The sequence below is a fragment of the Penicillium subrubescens genome (assembly GCF_028828155.1).
Source record: "Penicillium subrubescens strain IBT 31985 chromosome Unknown utg000007l_segment0_segment0, whole genome shotgun sequence".
NCBI lineage: Eukaryota > Fungi > Ascomycota > Eurotiomycetes > Eurotiales > Aspergillaceae > Penicillium > Penicillium subrubescens.
Window position 1 is genome coordinate 2,241,069 of NW_026643157.1, and position 18,220 is coordinate 2,259,288.

The 18,220-nt window shown below is 50.2% G+C and overlaps 5 protein-coding genes across 5 annotated transcripts; 3 read left to right on the forward strand and 2 right to left on the reverse strand.

Moving 5' to 3' along the window:
- Nucleotides 1-235: 235 nt before the first annotated feature.
- N7473_010588 (fibronectin type III domain-containing protein) lies at nt 236-595 on the reverse strand (the record flags this gene model as incomplete). The annotated part of the gene is made up of 1 exon (XM_057156527.1): nt 236-595. One exon carries the CDS (start codon nt 593-595, stop codon nt 236-238), a length of 360 nt encoding a protein of 119 aa, XP_057005182.1.
- A 2,315-nt stretch (nt 596-2,910) lies between these two features.
- N7473_010589 (putative membrane-tethered transcription factor (SPT23)) lies at nt 2,911-7,318 on the forward strand (the record flags this gene model as incomplete). Its single annotated transcript, XM_057156528.1, has 4 exons — nt 2,911-3,609; nt 3,685-4,073; nt 4,183-7,126; nt 7,187-7,318. 4 exons carry the CDS (start codon nt 2,911-2,913, stop codon nt 7,316-7,318), a joined length of 4,164 nt encoding a protein of 1,387 aa, XP_057005183.1.
- Nucleotides 7,319-9,765: 2,447 nt separating this feature from the next.
- On the forward strand, nt 9,766-11,582 carry gprI (putative cAMP receptor (Car4); the record flags this gene model as incomplete). The annotated part of the gene is made up of 5 exons (XM_057156529.1): nt 9,766-10,022; nt 10,094-10,295; nt 10,359-10,423; nt 10,485-11,041; nt 11,110-11,582. 5 exons carry the CDS (start codon nt 9,766-9,768, stop codon nt 11,136-11,138), a joined length of 1,110 nt encoding a protein of 369 aa, XP_057005184.1. The 3' UTR covers nt 11,139-11,582.
- Nucleotides 11,583-13,014: 1,432 nt separating this feature from the next.
- On the forward strand, nt 13,015-14,673 carry N7473_010591 (sugar porter family MFS transporter; the record flags this gene model as incomplete). Its single annotated transcript, XM_057156530.1, has 2 exons — nt 13,015-13,122; nt 13,187-14,673. The coding sequence occupies exons 1-2, from the start codon at nt 13,059-13,061 to the stop codon at nt 14,671-14,673; spliced, it is 1,551 nt and encodes a 516-aa protein (XP_057005185.1). The 5' UTR covers nt 13,015-13,058.
- A 961-nt stretch (nt 14,674-15,634) lies between these two features.
- Nucleotides 15,635-17,560, reverse strand: N7473_010592 (Lipopolysaccharide-modifying protein; the record flags this gene model as incomplete). Its single annotated transcript, XM_057156531.1, has 1 exon — nt 15,635-17,560. One exon carries the CDS (start codon nt 17,558-17,560, stop codon nt 15,635-15,637), a length of 1,926 nt encoding a protein of 641 aa, XP_057005186.1.
- Nucleotides 17,561-18,220: the final 660 nt, after the last annotated feature.

Consider the following 18,220-nt stretch of genomic DNA (forward strand, 5'->3'; position numbering starts at 1 on the left):
GCAATATGTCCCTTCCATTGATCCCTTCTTTGGTGAGCAGCCCGAGACATTCTTCGGGCATCCGTAGGGACTACGGACAAAACATTTAGGTTCCATACTCGATTGATTGCGAATTCTTCATCAGCTTCTACACAGTGCATTCTGAAGGAGAAAAAAAATTCATCGCTACCGGACTAAGGCTTTATGCACTGTGCCCTGCTGGCTGGTAGCATTGACCTTCTCGGGGCCGGGCTGGTTATGCTTTTAGTCTTGTTAAGCGACGGTTAGATGCATTCTCTGGAAGCCTATTTTTCAGACTCTCAATTGGAATGTTCAAGAAGATGGGCGATATTGGAAGTGCAGCACAATTCTTACGATCGCACTGCCTAGCAGGAGATGAGGCCGTCTCGTTGAGGTTGCTGGCCGAGAGGCCAAAGTGAACGGTAGGCTTGCCGAGCTTGTGGAACGTGTTCCACGATACCATCATGCCGTTGTCGCCATGGTACGCGAGACGGATTTGCGAATTAATAGCGCTGGTGTTGTTGTTCGCTGCAAAAGCTAGCTGGGCGATTGCTGCCACTGAAGCTGCGAGCTTAAATTGACTAGCAAAGACCATGGTGACGGAGGTACGACACAGGTAAAAAGAATCCCGTTGTGTCGCTGTTCGGAGATTTCTCAGAGATGCCGGGTCGTTTCTTTTCTGTCCCGTGTTCTCTTATGAACTGATCTGGCAGGCAGCGGACTACCTTAATAGCCCGAGAACGTGAGGTTTGACGGCGGCGAGCAGACTTGTATTTCCGACCAACGAATCTGTCTCCACTCTTATCCAAAGCACATGGCCTGCATGGGCAGCGTGGATGGATGCAACTCTATCCGTAGTTCCGCCAACCGAGGTGATAGCCCCTCGTTCCTGGCGGGAAGCTTGGAGATCACCACAGATCAACCTTGTGATGGCGAAGAGAAAAGGAAAAATTCATGGCTACCTAGTCTACATAGGACAGGATTCAACTGTCTCTTTGAGAAAAACATCTGATTGTTCAATGCATCCATGGCGAAGTCAGAGACGACGTCCAAGTTTGCAGGTCTAGCCGGTTGTTTTACCTTGGATATGTCTCCACTTGAGAAGATAAGGATGCTTGTTAGCTTTCATCGAACGAGAATCAAACGCACCAATTGAAAAGCCGACGGACGTTTGCGGGACCTCAAATCGCTCATGTTCCAATTGAACAATGATCTGACTTGGCCTTGGCCTCTTGTCATCAACAATCTTCTTACGTAGTGGAAAGGCTGGCTGCAGACAAGTCCAGGCCAATTGCTGCCGTTGGCCTTTGCAGACTGACTCAAGCAGGGCTTGCTTGGTCTTGAGTGACGTGCAGCAGGGAGCTTCCAAGCGGTATATCTAATAATATCCATACCCACGATCAATACGGAGCACTGTCTACCGGCCTCAAAGTATAGCAAATAAAAGTTTACAACACCTAACATGGTGAGTTAGGATAGACCGAAGCCCAGAAGAAGACTAGGCGACTCATGTTAATTATGCGTTTCCCACTTATCACTTATCGCAACCCCGGTCTGGAGGGCAAGATAGTGGCACAAGCCGCGATAGCGTGACACGAAACGTCTACGAGAGTTGCCCTAAGACAATGATAATCATGATAAACCCGACTCGTGTTCGTCATCACCGAGCGGCTGGGAATTTAAATCATGGAGGTCGGGCCAAACCTACTGTACCTACGAGATCAGTGCGGCTCGGTGTCGTGTATGTTGTACTCCATGGGTAATCCGCAATGCCGTTACCAGACAGATAGCGTGGGGGAAGACGATTCGAAGATGGGGGTAAGTATAATCGGTCATTTGCATTGCGGATCATTCCTAGGAGAGTTGAGTGCATGGCGAATTCACGATCTGTGGCTCAATGAACTATCGTGAAGCTCTGCCGAAGTCACACATGGGACGTGTCGATCTGCTAGGGGAGCCGAGATGGGTAGGACAGGCATGCATGAGGATAGAAGGAGCTTATTCTTTTAACTACACGGTAAGGCTAGTGGCTGAATATTCGGAAATGGTTTCGTCGTCGAACATGGTCGACCTGTACAGAAGAGATGCTAGACAGCGCCACTCGAGCGGATAGTGTATCCGGTGTAATAAAATACGACGACTGACCAGCCACCAGGCTGGCTGTGCATCACCTGCCAAGCGGTAAATAACGAGTACTGCGTAAGACCAAATTGGTAACGAGCGTATTGGCTCGTCACCGCTAGAGTTTGCAGCCTGAGGTGTCGACGGCTAATCGTGGTGGGAAAATGGTTGATTCGTGCAGGATGCAGCGAAGAAAAACAGCACACAGAAAAATGGCCTGAGGTTTCATAAGAAAATAATCTATGTAGCAAGAAAAGATCTACTCGTACTCTATCATGGTATAGCTATCGTCGGTAGGGAAAAACATCCTGTCACGAAAGTCTTAGGATCTGCCAGCCACTCAAGAAGGATCGATTTGAGTACTTCGAGTCCACGTTCCGTTGAGAGAGTTTCTGCCGGTCTGGATCGCCGCTCACACTTTTCCCGCTCTCCCTTCTCGACTCCACAAGGCAGTCACTTTCCCCTACCCCAGCAACTTCAACTACGACTTCCTCGTCTCCATAGTCAAGTCTCATTCACTCTTGTTCCAGGAGCCATGGTCTCAGGAGACCGGTCCTGGTACATCGCGTGAACACTCTCGACTTTCTGACACTCTGATCGGCTCTGATTTCCACGCCCCTAATTCTCCCACCGACGTCGTTCCTCCGAACTCCGCCGCCCGCCTCCCCCAACCTTCCACACGCGACAACAACACCGTCTTAGGTCGAGCACAGCGCGAGAGTGGTCGGTCGCTCTCAACTCCCCGTCGTGATATTTGGAAATATTGCAGCCAGAAAGGGTCTACGAAGCATGGGACCAGCAGAGACTCCCTCTTCGCCCGCCTTCCCTACCCTGGACCCTATCATTATGGACGACGAGATGGAGTCCACCTTCCGCAACGCCAACTTGGACTTTCTCGACCCATCCAAACTCGATATGCCTTCCGAGTCCGCTGGAGGAGATTTTGACGATTTGTTCTCCCATGTCACCCACTCCCGCTCTCACGCGGCCCCAGAATCCTCGAAACGCTATCGCGACCAACACCCCCTGAGACAACAGCCGGTCTTGACGGCCGATTCCCCGGCAGAGTCGCCCGATAACTCGAGTCGCAGTTCGTCGTCGGAATCTCCGCGAAATCACTTGCGCCACGCCTCGATCGCATCTACCAACTCCGCCGCTCATAGCGAAAACCCTCTGGTATCTACAGGATTTGTATCCGAAGACTGGATGCGCCCCGATCTTTCGTCCGTCAAGGAAGAGTCGCCATTCACGATAGATCCGTCATACCCCATGGATGGTGGTGTTTCCTTGGATCACCCAGACCTGGAGTTCAGCAACAAGGCCATGGATGCCGCGTTCGACTTTGAGAGTGCAGCAAGCAGCCCCAGTCCTTTGAAGACGGAGAACCCGCCACAACTAAACGTGCGAAAGAAGTCAAAACAACAAATCTGGAGTCCCTCGAATACTTCGGCTGTGCCGCCATCAAATGATGTACGGAGCGCATCTTCGGTGAGTCATTACGTCCACAAATGCCATGCGTCGACAAAGCACTCTGATTTGAATCCTAACATTATATACCAATAGGCTTCTCAGGGCGGATCCCGGTTCTACCCCTTCGGATACAAGGAACAGTCTCCTTTTGGAGGTCAATTCACCAATGGCACCGACAGACTGTCTGCACCCCAATGGGCCGGTCAATCTCCGTCATCACTGTTGGAGGAAAGCTTCGGGGGCATCAACATGAACGGACAGTCCCCGATGAATGCTTCCATGTCGCCCAACATGAACTTCGGCTCGCCCAGCGCGTTCCCATTCTCGGTCAATTTTGCGTCTTCCCCGGCTCAGCCCCAGATGGATGCCGCTAGCTCGACCCAGCCCGTATTGACCGTCCACCCAACCTCCCTCAAATCGCGTGTCGAAACTCAGATCCCGATTCGATTGACGCTCTCTCCGCTGCCGGCCGGCGTAAAGAAGTTGCGCCTCCCCCTCTCACACCATCTCCAAACTCAAATTCCTCGCCCCTCCCTCCACCGAATCTACCCCCGATACCCTCCAATTATACACGAGTTTGGTGTGTACAAGTGCAATGCAAGACCGAGACAAGCTGAAACGGGCATTTGCACGGACACGAGGCGAAAGAAACCCGGGCGCAAACGGAACGGAGGAAGAGCGACCATTGGATGGCGGAGATGTAAAGATTTGCACCGGCTGTATTCAACGAGAGCGGAAGCGTGCTTCTCGGAAGAAGCAACGAAAGCCCGAGGAGGATGAGCTCTTCCAGAAAGATGAGGAGAAGCGTGTCATTGTATTCAACACGAGCGAGATCAAAGAGTGGACTGAGCCACCCAAGGCCGCTGCTGCTGGTTACGGTGAAATGCCTCCGGCTCCTGCGGGATCAATGCAAGTTGAACTACCAATGCGAATTGCTTGCTACTGTCGACACCAGAACGAGAAGCTCGGATTCCAGGTCATCTTTACTGTCAAAGATCATTTGGACAACGTTGTGGCGCAGGCGATCACCAACTCCATCATGATCACGGATGACCACAAGACACAAGCACCTTCCGCCCCGCCACCAGCTGGCCCTTCAGCCTCTCTACCGGATGGAACTCAGATGCCGGGTGTCGGGGTCTTCGCCTCGGGCGATAATGGCAAGGCAAATGGTGCATTCGCCTCTCCCCAGTCACCTACAGACCTTCAAGGCCTGCAGCAAAGATTCAATTCCCAGTATCAACTTACGCCCAGCTCTTTTGCTGGTGGTCAAGGTGTCACTAATAGCGTACACTCGAACTCGCAAACACCGCGAAACCTGTCTCGCCAGGCGTCGCCTACGGACTTCCAAGGCCCGCAGACTAAGCGACGGAAGCACAGCAGCTCTGGCCGACTTCCCTCGGAGTTGACGATGACCCGAATGGAGACTCCTCCATCATCTAACTCGGCTATGAGTAATGCTGCGCAGCTTGCAGCTGCTCGTGGCTTTGCCTCGCCCACTGAGCGGCCATTTGTGACCCCCTCGTCGATGTCTGGGCAGTACGGAAACGGGCCCCCTACGCCGAACCAGAACAATGACAACAACAACCCCTTCTTCAACCCGACGCCTGCTCAACGACAGAGTTTGGATAGTCTGGCACAGCAGAACATGGTGTCCGCACCCAACTCCGCTCAGCCCAGCCGTCCGGGAACTCCAGGCACATCTGGTCGTAATGCCTTCCAGGATCAGAATCTTGCGCTTGCGCTCGGTGCTACAACTGCCAACCAGATCTGGCCTTCCCTTGCAACTACACCTAACAGACTGCCTTCTGTCATTCACAAATTGGTGCCTGCCGAGGGTTCAATCACTGGAGGTACAGAAGTTACGTTGTTGGGAAGTGGTTTCTACCCCGGCATGGAGGTGGTCTTTGGCGATACATTGGCAACTACTACAACCTTCTGGGGTGACAAGTGCCTCAACTGTCTCACTCCTCCTGCTCTCCAGCCAGGATTGGTATCGGTGGTCTTTAAGCACGAGCATCCTACTTTTGGACAAGTGCAGCAGCCTCAACCGCTCATGCCTAAGCAGCAACTGTTCTTCCGATATGTCGATGATCGGGAGCTTCAGATGTATCGTTTGGCTCTCAACATTCTTGGACAGAAGCTGGGTAGCCAAGCCGATGCTTTCCAAACTGCTCAGCAGATTATGGGAAGCGACCCGAATGCTATCTTCAATATGCAGAAGGACATGCAAGGAGGTGGTTCGTCTGGCAGTCACCAACGCCAGGTGCCCGGACATGAGACTCAAGGCAAGCTTAGCGATCTGGACTCCAAGATGCTGACCTATCTTGAGTACATTGACCTGGATGACAATCCCCGGCCTCCACGCTACAACTCTCGTAGCGCCACCGGCCAGTCCCTTCTTCATTTCGCGGCCTCCTTGGGTCTGACTCGATTCGTCGCCGGGCTGCTGGCTCGTGGTGCCAATCCCGATGTGCAGGACAACATTGGCAACGTGCCTATGCATCTAGCTGCCCTTCACGGCCATGCTCACATCGTTAACCGACTCCGCCTGGCCGGTGCCAACGCCAATGCTCGCAGTGTGCGTGGTTTCACCCCTGCCGACTTAGCGACAACTCTCCCTGCCCACCAGGCTGCTCTGCTTCCATCTCGCCACTACCGCTCCCGCAGCGTTGGATCTCTCACGTCCCGTCGGAGACACAGCAGCTCTGCTTCACTCAATTCACTTTGGGAGGCGTCATCGGCATCTGGCTCCTTGGGCCATGCTGTCGATGATTCGGAGGAGCTGGATGATAGTGAAGACATTGATAGCGATGATTCCGAGGCTCCCCTGTTCCTCAGCGCCTCCCGGCGGTCAAGCATGCACCAAGATGTAATCCCACCCGTTGTGGACGCTGGCGAGCAGCGTGCTGCCCCTGATGTTCGCGGGTTCTCCACGGCAGCAATCGTTGCCTGGCGTAACCACCTCGCAGGGCAGATCAACCAGTTCCAGCAGAGCGTGGCTAATGCCTTCCCCAACATTCCTGCGTTGCCACCCATGCCTGCTATGCCTACTATGCCTACTATGCCCACCATGCCTGCTATGCCCGCTATGCCGGACTACCAGGCCAATCAAATGATGCGTCGCATCACAAACCTCGTACCTCATCGACCTGCAGCTCGGGACGGATGGTGGAATTTGCTGAACGGCAACACCGCCGTTCAAAATCAAAACCAGCCGCCTTCCTACGATGAATTGTATCCGCACCAGCAGGACGATGCAGATGCGACCGAGCTCAAGAAATCATCTCTCTTGCGTGCTGCGACGGAGGCCGCCGTGGATCAACACTTTGAGACACAAAGCAGCCCTCCTTCTGCGTCTACGTCAGCAGCGGTTGCTACCATCGAGCGCAGCACTGACGTAGTGAAGGATGATCTCAAGGATATTACCATCGGAAGCAAGCTTCTTTCGCGAGAACAACAGAAGCATCTCCGAGAGCACCAGGCCCGCCGAATGAAGGGCCTCGGCAGCGACCGGAACCTCTACTTTATTTGGGTAAGTCAACTCATATTTCCATCTCTCATAGTTTGTAATCTTCTTACTAACTTCCTCTAGATTCCTCTTCTGCTTCTAGTTATTTGTGCTTGGATTCGGAATTACGTGCCCGGGATCTGGCAAGGCGTCACGGACAGCTATGACTTTGTGAAAGCTCGCTACACACAGCGGGCTGTGGGATTGGGCATTTAGGGACTGTTTCTTTTTTTTCATCGCTTCGTGTGCCGTTTTTTTGGCCTCTAGGTAACTTTTGGATCCCGGTGTTTTTTGTTTCCCTCACTCTCTTTGTTCAGCGAGTTGTCGCGATTCGGCACTACTTATACTTATTTCTTGTTGCTGGCTCCTTGTGCTTTTTACACTTACATTATTCTTGGTTCTGCGCATAATGAGAGGATACGACCTTTACATATATTCAAGCTTGCGAAGGCGATGCTTTGTCTTTTTTCTTTTTTGAGATAGGGATTGCATAGGTAGATATTTCAAGTTCTTTCTAAGAGTCTGTTCTACTGCCGCAGATAGCCGCACCTCGAGTTTGGTAGATGGCGGTAGATGGTAGTGGATATTGAGGGGACTGATAGTAAGGTGGATGATGGTGATTTTAGACGTTGAAGTCCTTTCGTGCAAATAGTTTAGGCAAATGATAACATCTAAATACCAATGTTCGTTGAGACGTAATAACTGAGTCCATTTTCGTCATGGTCTATGTCATCTTGTAGAGTAGAATAGCTTCACAACCGGTGGACGGTATGGGATACTTTTTTTCCATTTGTGATATCTTAGCCAACACTACCGCTAGTTGCCTATGTTTTCCGTCGGGTGTTTCCATCGCTTCCTCCAAATCTAAGTCCATAATTGACACGACACTACCAGCAGGCTGCTCGTTTCTATCCACCTTCAAATATGTCAATCTGATCCTTTACTTTCCCTTCTGTGGGAGTTCTTTCCAAATGTCTTTTGAAATGTCTTTCTTAATAGCTAAGGTAGCTGGAATAAAGGGCCTAGTAGATACTATCTAGGTACCCGCTGTACCCACAAGGTAGTGTAGACTGTCGTGCGATTAGCCTCAGACTTTGAATATCATCGACTCAACTGATTTTAGCCTTCCAACCCCGGAGACCCCTCTCAGAATGATTGATTACTTGTAGTATATTCAAGTCTCGCACACACATTAAGCACTCCTCGAATACCGGTAAAATGAACCTATAGGGATTAGGAAGGATAATATCAAGTATTAAGATAGAAGTGAAGCTAGCAAACATTTGTCTGTAGGTATGTGAGGTACTCGCTGGGGCCTCCAGCTAGATGGAAGATATTGCGAACGAGGACCCTGATATTGTACCGGGCCATATGTACATCCGAGGGGACAGACACCTCTAGGCAAGGTGAAAGTAGGCGTGCCGTAATCAGAGAGACGCTTGATGCTAATATGAGGTCGAGCGCCAGAAACCTTGATTGTGAGTTCTCCTGGTAACTTCCACCGTCGACAGCGATATTGTTTAACACTTTTTTCGCATAAGCGCACTTTCCGTTCAATCATTGACTACAAAGGCCATTTATCTATACTATTCCCATATCGATCGAAGGACAATCACATGGTGTTGTCCTACAAACGGTCAGTTCCGGAAAGCATAACGTAAAAAGTTACACTTTCGATCAGCCACACAGCACCGCCACTCTAAGAGCCGGAGAGTGATCAAAGAAACCTGGCGACCTGTGTCGACCTTTATCCCTTCTTGGCTCTACAGAACATTCCATTGCCATCTAGACTGACTTGATGGCGAAGTGTTCATCTTCCCCACTTCTGCCCGACCTCTCATCACTCATTATAACAATGACTACAGACTGTCATCAAGTTTGAATGGCCAAATCAAGCCATACATCGCGTGCTTCTCGTACTCCAAGCTTGTCAAGACTATCTGGTTATAAAAGCCGACAGACATGATCATCTTGATGTTGTGATCTCCGAGGACTCGGCAACTGCGGCTTAGAATCAATTATGCAGACACGTTTAGGCCCGTAATATGGACGAACAAAGATCTGATCAAGCGCTCCAATCGCGAATGATTCCAGCACTGATCAGCTGGAGCCCCTTTTCAGTATATTAAGAACCCGAGGGTCTGGGGTGTCCGGGTCCGGCCAGAGGAATCGTTTGTGGTGATGTGATCCATCACTCCAATTAGAGCAGTGATTGATTCAAGCTATACTCTTTCTGTGAGCTACTGATCCACTCTGAGACGTTCAAAGTGCAAAGCTATCATCTCATTCGGCCGTCTCCTGCATTAGATCGTAAGACCTTGAAGTTCTCGGGATGGATGTTGTCAAACACGAGGTTTAATCGCGGCTAATCGGACCCACAAATTGCGCGATCACCGTACTTCGTCCAGTTCGCATCACGAATCGCAAGCCTTCACATTATCACGTCATTGGGGCCAAGCAGTTGTCATCATGCACGGACAAATTTCAGGTGTGATTCGAGAAGAACAAGAAAAATCCGTCGCGTGTCTGGGCATGTAGCCAAGTCTTATATCAATCAATCCTCGATCTTAGTTCCTTGTATATATGCGAATGGATCTCGCTGTCGATCGGTGGTTCATTGCTTGCTACCATCACCATTCCTCCCAGGGGAGACGATCTTCAAAATGAAGCTCACCGATGAGCAGTTAGATATGGTCGGGATCGCGGGGCGTGTCACCTCGGTCCTATCTATTCTAGGGTCATTCGTTATCATCGGAGCATTTTGTTTATCGCGATACTTTCGAAGTCCAATCCATCGGATCATCTTCTTCAACGCCTTTTATAACTTGATAGACTCGGCTGGGACGATGATATCAGTATCGGGGCCTGCGGCAGGTGATACTTCGTCCTTGTGCCAATTCCAGGGATTTGCCCTTCAAATGTATCTTCGCGATCAACACTCCATTAGCAGGTAGCCTGGAAGTTGAGCAGGGCTGACTATCGCATTTACAGGTTTCCACTTGCAGATGTTCTCTGGACATTGGCAATGAGTCTTGACACATACCTCGTCGTTTTCCATCACTTCGACGCACATTCCTTACAAAAGCTTGAAATCAAATACCTCGGAGTGATCTCCGCGTTGACCGGCATACCCGCCATTGTCTTTCTTTTCATCAGAACTCCTGCTAGAGGCCCAATTTATGGTGGCGAGACTGTAAGCCTCACATTTGTATCATCAAGGTGCCCATATGACATGCTTTGCTAATCAGTCTGACAGATTTGGTGTTCTATATCCCCTCGTTGGATGCTAGTTCGCATCGTACTTTACTATGTTCCTGTGTGGTATGTACTAGGATGGCACTTGGCTCCACTATTCTTCAAGCTGACCTTCGTGATATTATAGGATCGTCATATCTATTGTGGTGATCATTTATTTCTTGATCGGTATCGAAATCTCAAGGCTGCGCGACGAGTTCAAACTCACCGAAGACGATCACATCGCTCTTACCTCCCAATCGACGAGCATCCGACCTTTCGATAATAACGACAGTTCTGTGACAACTATTGTTGAATCAGACATGAATCACAAACCCGCACTTGTCCCTGAGGCCCACATTATAAGCCAATCGTCCTTGGAGCGAACCTCCACCTTGCGACAACCTGCTAGGCATTTCACACCCGCCGATCATAGCCCACCAACCCAACGACGCATGTCTTTCAAACAATATATCCTCATGCCGTCACTGTTCTTCCTGGCCCTTCTGGCAACATGGGTTACGCCAACAATCAACCGTGTTTCTTTGTTCATTTCCCCGAATAATCACTCATATCCACTGCTGTTGGCTGTGAGTGCATTGGGGTCCTTGCGTGGGTTCTGGAATGGTATCATCTTTATCACCATGGGAATGAAAGGGTGGAAGAGAAGAGCTATAGAAAGAAAGAATTTCAAGAAACAAGTAGGTAGGACTGGCCTATTTATGAGAGCTTGTGGATGAGAACCAGAGTGCTGACTTCAATTTCTATTACAGATGAGAAGGGGTATTCGATAAATCACTGAGCGCATTATGATCGATAATACATAATTAGTCTTCCACTGATGTTCCAAGCCATTGCCTTCCCCGGGAAACCTCGGCGCTGCAGGGCACAATCAGAGTACACAAAGATCGCCTATAGAGTAGGTTCATCAAAAGCCGTGCAGGACTTTGAGCATCATCACACACCCTGGATGGCTACCGCGATAGCTCAAATAGAGCTCTGCCACCGGTTTCGCTTCAACATGACTCCAATGAAACAACTCGACCAATCAAGAAAGAAATTGGCGATCTGAATTGTTTGGGAAAGAAAAGCGAAAGGCACAACGTGCGTTCAGCCCGTCGAGGAACCGAGATATCCCGAATGAGATGGTCCTCTTCGGAATCATGGAATGAAGCATCGGTGGCTTGGATTAGAGTTAAGAATTAGGTTCTCGCTCAACTCTCGAGGATCCGTTGTGTAACAGCGGGACTGCTCTTAACAGCGATAGCAATAGGGCTTCGATTATTACAGTACATTCTCTGAATACACACACAATGAATAAAGAACAGTTCTGTTATTATTACATGGAGCTGTAAGCAAACTCCAAGGCTTTTATAGGTATTAGTCCATGACTATCCGACTTCAATGGTATGATGTAGGTGACGACAACTCTGCATTCAAATCCTCCGATATACCGATTTTTCACCATTTCAGGCTAATAAGCGACCAATTACGAAATTTAAAGAGGTCTGTTCTCAACCATCCCGATCCCACCAAAACCGGTACATCGGGGTGCATGACCCTCCGCTTCCCATCGAGGTTGCGTGCAGCCGGAACCTGACCGAGGCAGTGGAGTGCAGCGAAGCATTCTATCCCACGCTCCCCCACTTCCTTGCCTTGGTTCGTATCCTGTATTGGGCGAGAGAACGAGGCCCATCTCTTGGCAGCGTTCTTGGCTGTTGGAAATGCGAGACAAGGCCGAATAAGCCTTTGATATTTGCTTCGTGCCAAGTCGTACGAAGATCTCTGATAGGTTCTTGGACCCGGGGGGATGAGGCTGTTTATAAAGAAAATCTCCGGTGACATCCGTGAGCTAAAGTCTCACGAATGCCGATGCTACCATCTGGTTATTTATGTACAAGAATCGAATTCCACCAAACAGTTGACAATAACCAATACAGTACACCTCTGTCGGGCCCACAATTCTTCTCTGACCCGATCCCGACTCTGGCAATCTCCGGCCCGAAGAGCCAATGAGGTCGGCCCGAGAGTAAGTGATCTCCAACAGGTGGCTCCAACTAAAACCCTTTGAGTTTTACCCCGTGGCAACATCGGAGAGAGCCAGAGAAGGGCTTTTCTCTGAGCCTAACCCCACGATTCAAGACGTCGGTCAAGAAAATTTGAATTGCTACATGTGTGCTCGGTGAACGTCTGCAAACCGAATTCGAAGTACCGGTAAGAGGCTGAGTATAATAGTAACAAATTCCGGAGATATTTCGGCATTCAAATACTGGAAATAAGATGTATGCATGTTTTTCGGAGAACTTCCTTCGTGACCCCTCCTAAGACACTTAACCCCCCAACCCAACCCATGCACAGTATGGAGTGCATACTCGGACATAATCGGATGCTACAGGAGGTCGGGGTACCTGCCCATGGGGGATCGGGGATCAATTGCCCCTAGGCGAGTTCTCTCCGATGGGGCCAGCGGCACAATTATCAAGTCACAGAAAGCGTTTGAAATCCTGCGACCCAGATGAATAGCTCCGTACCCACCGGTATGTAATCATCAAGCCCACAAACATAATTCAAATCAAAATTATCTTGCGGGGTCTCCACGGCCCTAACAATAAGGGTTATAAGCCGAGGGTGAACGGATATAAACCGAGACAGTCTGCTCTTTTTCTTCCCTGTCCAGACTCAGAGTGACCTTTCATCCTCTTGTGCATCTGACCTGGTCACAATGGTCTCTCTATTTCGAGGCAAGGCCCTTCGGGTGGCTCAGGCGCTTCTTATCGTGGCTCCTGGTAAGTTGTCTGCCTTTACTTGCTGGGTATGCTGAGATATTAACGTGTGTTTCTTGTTCTATAGCTTTCATTGTCTTCGGTTATAACCAATCTGGACTCGGACCCCTCGCAACCTTGCAGAGCTGGGTGAAGGTCTTCCCTGAAATCGACACTATCAACACGGAGGGTGCCCAACGCTCAAAGAACTCAACGAGCAAAGGCGTTGTAATTGCGTCTATGCAACTCGGTGCCCTTGTGGGAGCTCTATCGTGTACAGCATTCGGTGACCGAATCGGTCGACGCAAGACTATCTTCCTTGGTGGTGTCCTTACAATCATTGGCCAATTACTGCAGACTGCCGCCTACGGTCTTCCACAGTTCATTGTTGGTCGTGTCATCCTTGGTCTTGGTATTGGTCAATTCAGCGTTGCGGTTCCCGTTTTGCAGTCTGAGTGTACATCGGCCAAACATCGTGGACAGCACGTTATTGTTGACGGCATTTGTATCTGCTTGGGTTATACGTTGTGCAATTGGATTGACTTTGGCCTTAGCAAGGTCAGTGGCTCATTGCAATGGCGGGTTCCGCTGGTGGTCTCTTTCTTCTTCTCGTTGGTTGTTTTGGCTTCGGTTTTCCTGCTTCCCGAGTCTCCTCGATGGCTTGTTAGTGTTGGCCGTATTGAAGAGGCCACGGAGAGTCTTGCTGCTTATAAGGGTGTGCCGGATGACGATGAGTCTGTCCGTGTTGAGATCTCTGGTATTGAGACTTCGTTGGAGGTTTCGGCTGATAGTGCGTCCTTGAAAGACATCTTCAATTTCAACAAGCCTGACGAGGAACGCTTGTTGTACCGTTTCTGTCTGTGTGTTGCGCTACAGTTCTTCCAGCAAATGTGCGGTGGTAACTTGATCTCGACATACATTTCCACCATCTTCGAGGAGGACCTAGGAATGACCAGTGATCTTGCTCGTATCCTGAGTTCCTGCGCCATGACCTGGAAGTTCCTATGCTCTTTCATCGCATTCTTCGCCATCGACAGACTCGGCCGCCGAAAGATCTTCATGATTAGTGGGGCGGGTATGAGCGTGTGTATGATGGCCCTGGCTATTACGAATAGCTTCAAAGACAACCGTGCCGCATCGATCACATCCGCCTTTTTCATGTTCCTGTTCAACAGCTTCTACCCTGTCGGATTCCTCGGTGGAAACTTCCTCTATTGCACAGAGGTCGCTCCGATGCGTCTTCGTGTCGCCATGTCCGCCATCTCCACTGCTAATCACTGGCTGTGGAACTTTGTAGTTGTCATGATCACACCTGTTGCCCTCAACACTATCGGATATAGATACTATATTGTGTATGCTGTCATCTCAGCATGCATTCCTGTCTCGGTCTATTTCTTCTACCCTGAGACTATGAACCGCAACCTTGAGGCATTGAATCATGTATTCCGTGATGCCTCGTCACCTTGGCAGATTGTCAATATGGCTCGCCACCTACCACAGGGTGAGGCTGCTGAGGTGGATGTGTGGATGCGGGCAGAGGAGAAGGGGGTTATCGAGCAGAAGGAGAACGCTTAAGAGCGCGCTCATTTAGTGAATAGAATCTTGATTATGATGACGATGATGACAGAAAAGAGTGAATATCAAAATATTATCAACGATTGCACTATCAACTTCTTGTAGAGCCACTCCTGTATCTTTGTTTCAGCCTGGCTGGTTGTTGCGGGCTCTTCAGAGTGCATGAACTGGACATTAAGCATGCTAAGGGCACTGAGATAAATTCAGAATCTACTCAAAAGGTTTCCATGTTACATTGAATGTTGACTTGACAAAGTCCTACTAGAATTTGTCCAGACAACCTTTCCTTTGGGTTGAGGCTAATAGCACGAGAACTTGTGCTTTCGCGCGACACACGACATTCCTTTGGATGGGGTAGTGAATAGGTACATCTGAATCCCCAACATCCAGACCAGAGAAACGGGTTTACTATGAGAATATATGTGCTTTCACTCTCTCTTTTGTGAAAGATCTTTCTATGTCTTTTGACTTGTCTTTCTTGATGGTTAAGGTTCCTTTATGGTCTATCGTTTAAAGTCGTGCCTGAATGTATCTGTGATAAAAGACTTTACTCGACGTACCTGTCATCCGCTATATCCAAAAATGGCATAGTCTGTCGTGCGAAAGCACAAGTTCTCGTGCGATTAGCCCCAGCCTTGATTTGAGGGCAGAATCCCGAGGATGCATTTGTAAGAGTTGGAAACAGAATAATTCGTTGGAGTGTATTTGAAAATTGATAATATGTTAAGTATACATTGACATAACCTAAGCCACAACTCTATGCAGATGACATGGATAGGTACAAAAAAGGTGAATAGATCGTGACAATATGTAACGTCGGTCATTAGGACATGGGATGAATACATGCATGAAGGGGAATCGAAAAAAAGTGGAAGTAAAAAAGAAAAGAAAAGAAAAACAAGAGATAATGCAGATGATACCACCGATATGCATATTTAATACAACCCGCGATGGTGACAAATCACCCAGTGACCAGAGGCTGGACAGCTTGGGGGAATGGGTGCGCTGCGTCGAACTGGTCCAGCTCGCTTCCATCACCGCTATAGCCGATGTTATCGCGGTTATCATCGACGATACGTCCGTACTCGAGAAGGAGGAGGTAGAGGTAAATCTCCAAATCTTCGTCGCGCAGGGTAAGATGGGCCCATTCCCGACTTTGGGAGGCAATCACCTCGGCCTCAAAGTCGTGGCGCGGAACAGAGGGTCCGTGGCTCAGGGAGGGATGTTCGGGGGTGGAGGCGGAAGGGTTCAGCCCGATGAAGTAGGTCATGAGAGAATACAGGTCCCCATAACGGTTGTCCATAGGGACGAAATGACGCCAAGCGAACAGGCGAGAGTCATGCCATTCGCGGAAGATGGTGGCCTTGAGACCGAGGGACTTGCTCTGATGGAAGGCGCGCCAACGACCGGAGAAGCTGTGGCCATCAATGTCGACCAGGTACTTGGCCTTGAACTGTTCGGAGAATGCCTTCGGCTCCTTATAGGTCCAGACGCCCTCGTAGAAGGAGCAGTCAGGGATACAGCCCCAGGCCTCGGTGAAACCGACATCGAAGTAGGTCTCGGCGAAGTCGGAGGGGCGGAAGTTGTCGATCTTCTTGTAGCGGTCCTGGCTGTCCTTGGCGAGGATGGAGACCTTCTCCAAGTCCATCTCGGTGGCGTTGGCCACATGCACAAAGCGTTGACGATGGAGACGGAACCAGTTGTCTTCCACTTGGATGCCCCCGGAAGTCACACCGCGCCAGAGTAGGGAGTCGGCCTTGTCGTCCCACTCATAGTCGTGCTTTGGGTTATACACATAGCGCGGATCCTTCAGGAAATACATGTTGGCAGGGAAGAGGATGTCGTTGTTCACGCTGACCTTGCATTCGCCAAAGACGGGAAGCAGTTTTCTCGATATCGTGTTACTCGAAGCAGAGAAGAGGAATCCATGCTTATCTCCAAGATCAGGACCCACCGTGCAGAGATCCGTAGAGCCGGTGAAGTTGGAAATCAAGTCGCCATATGAGGATTTGAACAGCTTATCCGCGTCTTCTATAGTCATGTTGGCGTTTCGGGCAGGCGATTCCGGGGGGCAAGACTCCTTGGCGAAATCCATATAGGGCTTTCCAGCAACAGAGAACCATCCAGGGTCCAATTCCTCGTTGATGCCAACCGTTTCGTTGTACAAATCATCCCGGCCCTGCGTGAACTCATCCGCTGCACCAGGAGGGGTGGCCCTTGTGCTCTCCTCGACTTGCAAGTATTTCTGGATATCTTCATAGGTCGCCATAACACGAGGCTGGTCCATTGTGTTCATCGCGATATCCATATCCGGAAAGTGTTTGGCAAGCCTTTCCACGGCTGCGGCCAGAGTTTCCACACGCCAACCCTCCGAGTGCGACACCACTTTGTGGTCACGGATACGTACACCCGCGATTCCTGGGCTCTCCTGCAGGCGCGCGGCCATTTGTCGGATTTCCTTGGGCGAAAGCGCCCAGAACGGGCGCAGGTCGCCGGTGATCTGCTGGAAGTCGTCGACATTGTGGACGTTGTTTTCGCGCGCGAACTGGTACCACTCCTTAAAGCCGGGTGGCGGGTGTCGTCCGTAGGTCTGGCGATACTTGGCGACGGTTTGGCGGAAGTTGGTCGAGCGACTATCCTCATATTCCTGCCAGCGGGCATTCGCTTCGTTCATTAATCCGGTAATCGGGTGCTCATCATGCGCTAGAGTGCCCTGGGGCTGCTTTGGTTTGGGGCGGAATAGCGACAGGCCTGGCAGGCGAATGATGCTGTGATCGACTGCGCGAGTCAGAAAGATGAGGTTGACGAGGCAAATTAGCGCTGCAGCGACAGCCAGACTCAAGTAGAGCGACTTGCGCCGCCCCGCGAAGCTGTTGGCGCCAAGCATTCTGAGGGCGAAGGGGGAGGGGGAAATTCCTAGGGCTACACCGGGGGCGGGATCCGGGCGCCGAGGAAGGGAAAATGACGAGGCTCCTGGAATGCAAAGATAAGAGGGAGGGCCACAGAATCGCACACAGAAGAGGTGGACCAAAAGGAGGACGGTGACTATGAGGAAGACATGGCAGTGAGAGAGAGAACAGAGAAGAGAAGAGAGGAGGAGAGAATACGAGCCCCTAAAGGTCGGGGAGTCAAGAGATTAGAAGTGGAGAGGCACGCCAAAGTCCTTTTTCGGCTTGGGACTTTTAGCCTTTCGGGCCATTCAAATTCTACAGTACGGAGTAGTACATTAGTAGAGTAGTACCAAGGAAAATAACGAATTGACCAACCATCAGGGGGGTTCATTTAGGCCATTGGGGCTATTTGGGGCCAGTCGCCGCCACGGTTAACTAACTACGGGACCAACTGCAAGTAACGTTACTTGGACAGGCACAAGAGAGAATATTCGTGTGGCGTGGCCAGTCAAAATGCGAACTTCCTTAACTCTTCAACTATCAACTCCTCCGTTTCTGTAACTACATCTTCTTGGCCACCTGCCAGATCAACTCCCTCGTGCTGACCCTAACCTTAACTTTGTCAAATTCAAATCACTCCGAACCTCGAGGACTCT